Source organism: Cantharellus anzutake, assembly GCF_015039405.1.
Source record: "Cantharellus anzutake strain C23 chromosome Unknown EI90scaffold_2, whole genome shotgun sequence".
NCBI classification, from domain to species: domain Eukaryota; kingdom Fungi; phylum Basidiomycota; class Agaricomycetes; order Cantharellales; family Hydnaceae; genus Cantharellus; species Cantharellus anzutake.
In genome coordinates this window covers 2,158,233-2,167,770 of record NW_024066952.1, presented here as the reverse complement: position 1 = coordinate 2,167,770, position 9,538 = coordinate 2,158,233, and the positions used below count along the sequence as shown (strand labels likewise).

Genomic DNA, 9,538 nt, shown 5'->3' with positions numbered 1-9,538 from the left:
ATCCAGCGGACCATCACAACCGCGGCGTGAACGTCGCCTACCGGTCCGATACCAGTGGATATCAATGCCTTATCACGGCCAACTATGGCATTGAAGCCATGAGTTGCCTAAACTGGCAAGTCCGGGAATATCCGAATAATATCGGCTAAATGCGATGAAAGCGGGATCAAATCCTGCTTCCTACCATCAAATTTGAAATCGCTCAAATGAATGCGACTGAATCCCCCCTCGCTGATTCTTCCCTCGACCTTTCCCCCATCAAGGAGGCCCTCGTAGACTCCAGTCCAAACTCCCCACCTGTAAGTCCCACCACGGATGCTGCCATGTCGTTGATGGACAACAACTCCACAGTCGCTCAGACTGTCGCCCCGGAAGCACCTAGCATGGGTGTTTTAACCCCAAAACAGGACCATTTGGTCCTGCCCACTCGCGTAAGCGTGAGTGAGAAATACCCCCACCTGCTGCATTCCATGCAGACAGGGCTTGATCAACTCAAAATGATTACAGAAGTCGTGTGGGCCCGTATCGAGAAGAAACTCGAGAAATGTAAAGAGACTACATTCAAAGACGAACGTAGGAATGATGAGCTCAATGAGCTCAGGAATAAGTATGAGATGCTGCAGAACGAGGCCGACAACCTGCGTTCTGAAAACGACCATCTTCATCGACGGGTCGAATCCCTCCGAAAGGCCAACGATGAACTCAATGAGGACGTCTTTAGAGTCGCACACATGGCAAGGGGATGCCCTGCGTCTCCCAAACCCGCCCCAATCCAATCTTCTGCTCCCTTGTTGTCACGACCCACTGTTCCCCAAACCATCGTTATCCCTGGGGTTGGCCCAGTGGATCCTGCGTCGGCCAAGTCTGCACCGTCAAAAAAAACCACCTCTTCCAAGAGATGGGCTCCCATGTCCAACAATGACGAGATGGAAGGCGAATGGGTCGTCGATCCTGATGCCCCCTTCGAAGAATTCGTCGCGAACTGTCCACCCAGCTACCACTACTACGAGTACTACGACGCCAAACTCACTGAAGTGCATGGCGAACCCCTACCCCCACCGACATATTGTCGATCGGTGGCCCTTCCTACCTGCTTCTACAACATCGACCATGTCGATAGAATCGAATTCCCAGACACAGCTGTGCTCGTCCGTGACAAAGAACCTAAGTGGTTCAAGTTGGTTTGAAACTACATACACACCGAAGAAGGTGTGAGGTTCTATGCTACAATGTACCATCTTGCCTGGTTGTTCAAGATGGGCAAGCTGTCAGGGCACACCCCACCTGACCCTGCGCCGTGCCACCCTACTCCGCTTCCCCGCTACCACCCTTTGTCTCTTCTTTCCCCTTTTCCTTCTTTCTTTCTATTTCCTTCTATGGTCGACTTCCCTTTCTCTATGTATTACTAACACACCTAACCCCGCTCCCCCGATCACCGCACCTGCCACGTGCATTCCCACTCACAGAGTGGCACACCTCCGGGATCTCCCACAGAGATACCCAGGGGAGTGCGGCTGTGTGCGGGGATGATGTGGCTCCTCCCACATGACCCTGACCACATGTATATAATAGCACCTGGGGTGAGAACAGAAGAAGCAGCCTTCTTCTCAACTTCCCACTTCAGCCTAAGTGGTCGGGGACGCTCACCCCGCAACGGGATCGCCGCTATGCACAGCCGCCATCTGTCCCACCGAGTCCCGCGCGCAGGGACCTCGCCGCTTTTGGAGCTGTCCCTGACACAAGCCCTTGCAAGAGGACGTCAACACCTGTACTGACTGGTACAGGGTGGCTACAAACAACCACGCCTCACGAATGCGTATGTTGCACAACAATATTGAGATGGAGGCGAAAAGACTTCCCGACCAGTACCCCCCGGCTCGTATTGCACAGATGTACATCCTTGCGTGTCGATGGATAAAACCAATGACTGACGATGCTTGCGAGTGTCGTAAAATTCAACATCAGGAACGAGCACTTATGTACTCGAACCCTCCCCCAACGTCGTACTCAAACCCACCTATGATGTATGCGAACCCACACCCTGTGGCGTTGTTATGGGAATGGACCTAGAATCTTATGGTCCGTGACTATAGACAATCAAACCTTAGCCCCTTCAACTTTATTTCTTTGTCAAACCCCATGCCAAGCTTTCCCACTGGGTTTTGGTGCTGGCTGGGGGATTTGTTGAGTTTCAAGGGACTTCCTTTGACCATTATGATTTTTATATTAGATAGTTAGAAGTCATATGATGTATAAGGCAGATGCCGGAACTGTTCTCATTATCAAATACATAACCCACAAACCTTGTACCGCAATTGTAACATCCTCACCATTGTGTCACCACTGTAAACTCAGCCTGTAACCCTGGAACCATGTCCACCTCCCTATTCCTCCTTTCCATGACAAAACCGCAGCAAGGAGGGCAATCCCACGCCCAACCTCCTGCTGCCCACTCCCACCAGTCCACCGGGTGGTTGAGTGGTTACTCCCATCCAACCAGAAGTTCCCTATCAGGAACTGTAGCCTATCCCACCTCCTCAGGAGAAGGATACGGTCCAGGCAGCTCCAGGATGCCTGGCCATGCACCTGCGGGTCCCACTTCCCACAGTCACCCACTACCGTGCACTGGTCCACCAGCCCGCTTTCCCCAACAACTCCTGCTACCGGTATGCTCCCATGAGCGCCAAGTCACTGATAGCCACCAACTGGGTGACTCCCTTTGGGAGTCCCAGTATCCCTCACTACCGGTATGCTCCATTGAGCACCAAGTCACCGCTAGCCAAACACTCCCAGCACACCCGCTACCGGCACGCTCCCAGGAGCGCCAAGTCCCTGTTAGCAGACAGCCAGGTGGCTCCCCACATCATACTCGCTACCGGTACGCTCCCTGGAGTGCCAAGTTACCGTTGGCCGACACACAGGTTGTACTTCCATACACTCATCCTATTCCGCTCTCCCTCCGATGGCTATGCAGCCACCTCCATTAGTGAGCCGAACGGCTCAGGTTGGGTTCCTCGGAACCCATTCCTGTAACATTGGTGCCCCAACCCCGGTCGCACCAGCATCAAACTCAATCGTGTGACCTCGAGCTCACACACAGGAGGATTACTCATCTAATTTGGGTGCCGTCAACTCAGACTACCAGCATTCCACCATCCCACTAAAGCATGTGTTAGACGAGTTTTCATCACCACGGAGATTCTATTATGAGCGCACGCCTATGGACTTGCTACATGAGTGGCAACAGCTGGGCCCAGACGACATAGAGGTTCAGTCATTCCGCAAACTGGCTACAGACTCCTCAACCTCTTACCGCATCACGGATGAGCGTGGTCAACAGCTGATACTGATCCTTCAAGCGATGGACCGGTTCACCCAAACAATCTCCAACTCCAATCTCATCCCTGCCATGTTCAAGGCAGACCCAGGACAGATCATCCTTACGACATTGATCACATTGGGCTGGACCGAGTTAAGCACTTTACATCGAACTTGGAACTATTTACAGCGAAAACTGGCTGATTTCGTTCTACATTTCGAAAGTGTTAAGGAGGCCCTTGTCCTCACGCAGTCCCGAGCAGCGAGCTCCCGTATCGTCACAGCCAACCCCTCATTCGTACCAGTACAACCTTGTACACCTGAGGTCATTGCGATATTGCCCGCTGCAGTGAAATTGGAGTTGCCCTCACTGCGCCCGTCCTCAGCACCAGATGGTCCAGTTGCAGCTTGTACATCCAATACAACACGTTACAACAGCCCGATGCCCTGTTCTCATCAGATGACCACTCCTGTGCAGCACTCACTGGAGCCGGGACGCCCAACAGTGCAACTTTGTCCAGTCGCGGCACAATTGTCATGCACAGGGTACTTCGCTAGCCCAACCTGTAGCAAGGCAGAATCGTTGTCATTGCCGGCACAGTTGGATCGCCCAATTGCATCTCCACGACAATCACTTGGGCCAGTGTCCCCGTTCGGGCTGCCTTGCTTGGTTACGGCCCATTCAACAAACACAATGGCTGCCATTAGCCCATCATGTCGCAAAGTCGAACCATCACTTTCGCCTGTTCAGGCAAACCTCTCGACTGATAGCTCACAAGGCCTGCCTGGGCTGTCATACTCGCTCAAATCGCTGCAATCAGACGTGTCCTGTCTATCTGGTACAACAAACCTTGGCGGTATGGCACGACACATAGCGGAATCGACGTTCCCGAATATCCAGATGGGCCCATCGTCTGTTCTTTCGCAGCATCCACTGGGGCCACGTTCATCGGAGCCAGCATGCCCAATCAGCTTGACACCTTCCATGGCCGAGTTAACATCACGATCTGGCCAGCTGGTTTCCCTCACTGGTCCCTCACGGTGTCCGCCTGAGCCAATACACTCAGAGGAGCTGCATCGCTTGGTCATGGCCCGGTCATTGAGCACAACCCACGCTATTAACATGGTGTGTTATATAGTTAGATCAATGCTCCTGATTGCCCTGCTGGATTCACCAGTCATCTCAAACCATCCTGCTTACATGTGCCGGATCACTCAGTCGTGGTCAGCTTGCCAAGTGCGGCACTTTCCAGCAGCTCGACCCTCCTGTCAGGTCGAATGGCTACTCCTATGTGGCACTTACCTGAGCTGGCACGTCCAACTAAGCCGTTTCGTCCAGTCATGGCCCATTCTCCAGGAGTGATCCATTGCTCCCACAATCCGTCATGTTACCTAGTCAAACTGAAGTCAATGGGACGACCGGAACGCCTGGTCACACCTTCGCGGAACCTGCCCAGGTGGTTCCCCATTGGTCTTTTGTGGCAACCACCAGAGTCGACAAGTTCAGACGAGTCGCGTCGCTCAGATGTGACCTCTCCGTCGAGTATGACTCGATACACCAGCCTAGCGCGTCATGTCGTCAATTCAACATTATCGCTAGTCCAGTTACACTCGTGTCACGCCATTGAGCCGGCGCCCTCACTGGCCCAGTCGGTCCCTTGGGTCACTATTTTGCACTGTACTCCCGAGTCGCCAGACCCCTTGACCGATGACCCATCGAGCGTGATGCAACTAGACGGCCCGACACTCTTGTCCGTTTGTTGGGCCATCTGGCAGCTTACTCCCGTCACTCTCGTGGGCTGGGAGGCTGGTATGATCCGTACCATTCAGTCAGTGCTGGATCACCACAGGCACTCAACAAAGTTTTCCACTGTGAAGTCATCATGTCTAACCCCCAGCTGGGTGGAACTCAGATTATGATGCTAATGTGGTCAAGGCACGATACTGATGCCAAGGGCGGCCATTTCCCAATCACCTCGTCCATTGACGGTTGGATCCGTGAACTGCTATCTCCGCTTGTCAGGTCGGATTCTCCAGCGAATCCCCCACATCATTCATATGAGCTAGGTGAACGGTATCATTCAGCCTGGCTGGCTCATCGAATGCTGCGTTTTCCATCAATTTGATGGGCCAAGCGATTGAGCCGGTGACATTGCCCGGTGTGGTCCATGATTCAAGTATGACACACTATGTCAGCATGAAGTGTCATGCCTCCAAATCGACGTTACCTCTCGCCCAGTCATTTCCTCTGGACACCCCTTCGCGTCATCCTCCTGAATGAGAGTGTTCACGTGAGCTGCAATGCTCAACCATGGTGCACCCACTATGCACGATGCATACTGTCACCGCAGCGTATTGTGCGATAGAGTTGACATCTTTGCTGGGCCAGTCGAACCCGTCGACTGTCATTTCACACCATACCCTTGAGCTAGCATGTCTGCTTGAGTCGTACAATTCAGTGGTGGTCCATCCATTGGCCTTAGCGTATCGCCAGATGAACCTTCTGGCCGATCCCTTGCGTCGTCCAAACGAGTCAGCATACTCACGCGAGACAGATTACTCAGGGGTAGGAGAATCAAACAAGGACCATCTGGCTGTTCTTACATCCTGCATTCTCGAACCTGGGTGTTTGCGCCATCTGTGTCACTCAGCCCTGACCAGTTGACCAATCGTGACGAATCACATCCGTTCATCATGCCAAGCGGTCAAGCCGACCCCTTCATCTACTCTTGTAGGCCTATTGACTGTTTCTATGCACTCCCTTCTCGAGACAGCGCACTGGCAGTGGTCGCACCACTCGGTATCAGCACACACACTGATTAAGACTCATCCCGCTAGTACATTGCACCGTGCAGATGAGTCGACATCCTCATACAACTGGTTGGACCTCCCCACAATCCCCGCTTGTCAACTCCCTGAGCCAGCATACCTGCATGGGCTATGTTGTTCGCCAGTAGCCCATCTACCGATGTCGGTGCGTTCCACTAGGATGACGCACCAGGCATCTCAGCGAGAATCCTTAGTGGATAACCCAACGAGTCTTAATCACGTCGTCCTCACAAGCTGGGGCACTGTTTCGACCTGTCAAGCAATCACATGCTCAGTCAGTCGTGGTGTTCAGGCACACTACAAGACTCTCAGCTACAAGGTCAACGTGTCCAACTCCCAGTTGGAGGGAACTCAGGTCATGACTCCTATGTCGCGGAACCCCGCTGCTGATGCCAAGGGCAATTGTTCCCCAATCATCTCACCCTTCGATGGTGGGACCCAGGTGCTGATGTCTTCGCCAATCTGGTCAGACCCTTGGGTGAATCCTCCACATCACCCATGTGAGCCAGAACACGCCCGTGAACTCCATCACTCGGTCGTGGCTGGTCAGCCAGTTGTCCCATCATGCTCCACGTTTGAGCCAGCGTGCTTGCATACGTTGTGTCACCTGGTAGCAGCATATACACCGACACACTTAGCAATCGAACCAATATCATTGCATGACTGGTTGGATTTCCCAGCCGTCCCTGTTGAAGGGCAGTCCATCGTCCTCACAGGTAATCCGGTTCTCAACAAAGGTCACAGCCGCAAAACCTACACGTTTAGCCTCCAACTGGATGGAACTCGGATTGGGTATAAAATTGGAAATTTTCATTGGTCTGCAACTAGAAACCCCGAGGGAACAACAAAGATGTCGATGTGGCTTGGCTGCGACCCCAATATCAAGGGCGGTCATCTCCCAATCACCTTGCCCACCGGTGGCTTGAATCGTGAACTGGCGTCTTCGTCTAACCAATCGAACCATCCAGCCGCCCCTTTGCATCTTTCATTTGTGTTAGCATGCTGTGGTCCAATGCGTCAAAGGACCACACGATCCGTTGGTACAGACGAGTACTGTATCTATCCTGGTCACCGTTCCATTCAGGTCGAAGGACGGCCTATCCTCATTAAGGTTCTGGCACTCAACGAGAATCCCAGCTGCGGAACCTACGCAGTTAACCCCCATCCGGGTGGAACCCAGATTATGACGCTAACGCGGCTATACTCCACCTCTTACATCAATGGTGGTCATCTCTCAATTACCTCGTCCGTCGACAGTAGGGATCTGTCCCTTCAGTTGGACCCTCTGGTCGATTCTTCAGGCCATCCTATCAAGCTGGCACACCTGCGTGTATCATGTCACTCAGAGATGGATCGCCCAGCTACTCTTCCTTCTGGCTCTCTCAAGCCTGAATGCTCGTGCCCTCCGCGTCTTACAGTCATGTCTGGTCGGTTGATTAAGATGGATCACATCCGTTTGTCCTGCCAAGCGGTCGAGTTGACCTCTTCTTCAACGCACGCAGGCTCTCTGACCGTTCCCGCTCACCCCTTTCTCGAGTCAGCATCCCTGCGGTCGTCTCATCATTCAGTAGCAACAGTCGTCCCCGCTTTTCGACTTCATGGGCCGGCATGCCTGCATGGGCTATGTTGTTCGCCGTTAGTCCACCTACAGATCTCCGTGCATTCCACCAGGAGGATGCGTCAGGTGTTTGGGTCAGCATCCCCGCATGTTCACTCAGACCCTCCAACTGAGACAGGGCATCACCTTCTTGAGCTGGCGCGTTCGTGCGGTCCGCCCACGGCTTGTACGCCATTGGCAATGCGACCTGTCAGTTCAGCACAACACGCTATCAAATCACCCTTGCAGGATCAGTCGGATCTATCGGTGGTACATGTCTGCCGTCCTCTGGAATCGGCGGGTAATTCGATCTGTCGCGCATTTGAGCTGTTATATTTGTTTGATCCGTCAGACACTTTGACCGTTCCTGCGCAGCATCTCTCTGAGCAAGCACATTCACCAGCGTGGACACAGTCAGAGCCTCAGCCATCGCACATGGAGCCACTCCAGGCTCGACTGTCCAGGTCGTGTCTTGGACCTCCCAAATGGATGTACGCCATAGCATTGTGCCTGAAAACAGCAGATACGATGCAAGCGCTGTCATGGCACCACCCTCGTGAGATGCTGTACCTGCCGGATATGGTATATCTCACCTCCAAGATATCGCTGTGGTCATCAAATGCAGCTCATCCACCTGCCAAGTCCCGCTGCTTGGAGATCAGTCGTGCCAAACCGAAGGTGATCCCCACTGCAATATGGGTTCTCATCCAGACGGCAGCCACGATTCGTTATTCGCTGGGCCCGACCAAGGACAAACCTAGGAAGAGTTTCTATGTCCCGTTGTTGGTCTCAGGTCGTCCCGAGCCTGACGAATTACGCGCCGCACGGAGCTGTGCAAACTCGAGGCCAAGAACATCTATAGGGCACCATAAGATTGGTAACGGCAGTATCCTAATACAAGTTGTCTCCTTCCCTACTAGCAGACTAAGTGCTACTCTGCATTGCCGCACGAGCGCGAGTCCCGGCAGAGAAACCGTCGCCTTGACTCAGCCCAGATGCTCGCAGTGACATCTCTTACAGGCCAGCTGCCTATCTATCTCTGCATCCTCAATGGCTCCCGAGTCCACAGCTGCGTCGTCAGAACATCGAATCCGATTGCCCTACTGCGCCCTCTGGGGTGGTCTCCTCACCTGATCAAACAGGAGAACTCGCTTCCCAATCTGATTCATTCTGCCTTCCCAGTATCACACCGTGCGGTTGGTCCATCTCCACTGACTTCCGAACCCACACAATCTTCCCGTGTCCTTGCACACTCACCCTACATTCAATCACGTCGGACCAGTGCAGGGGAAGAGAAGCTGAGCCCTCAAGGTTCAGCAACCGGGCTCTCAGAAAGCCGTTTCCTCTGCCAGAGAACTGTCCCAAATAACACTTACATCAGACAAGTCTTCAGCGACGTCCTATCATTGCACCCGTTAAATACAGAGGGAGAGAGATTCAACTTGGGGTTAGAGGGATTCAACAGACTGGTTCCCCTTTCCTTCCCTCCGAGCTATCTCTGAGACCCCTGGTCTTCGCCTCAGCCCCATATTGGGCCGATGCTTGAAGGAAAGGGCACACGCGTCCAGCGAATCTGTTTACTATTATTTGTTTCGAATTTCCCAATCCCCGTTCTCTCAGCGCTCCCTCTCTGCACCCATTCCCAATGCCTGAAAGCAGCCATGGCTGATCGAAATTCGCTGGGCAGCATCAGTGATTAGGATGGGAGTGAGAGCTCGCAGCGTGGTCAAGATATATTGGAGTCAACGATTACAACTCTCGATGGTGACCTCCATGTCTCTGGTCATGGAGGGG

At 53.2% G+C, this 9,538-nt stretch overlaps 1 protein-coding gene across 1 annotated transcript; it reads left to right on the top strand.

The window, feature by feature from the left end:
* Window positions 1–4,659: 4,659 nt before the first annotated feature.
* EI90DRAFT_3011555 (uncharacterized protein) lies at window positions 4,660–8,752 on the top strand (the record flags this gene model as incomplete). The annotated part of the gene is made up of 5 exons (XM_039056472.1): window positions 4,660–5,128; window positions 5,149–5,341; window positions 5,778–6,118; window positions 6,174–6,292; window positions 6,320–8,752. The coding sequence occupies 5 exons, from the start codon at window positions 4,660–4,662 to the stop codon at window positions 8,750–8,752; spliced, it is 3,555 nt and encodes a 1,184-aa protein (XP_038923640.1).
* Between the last annotated feature and the right edge of the window lie 786 nt (window positions 8,753–9,538).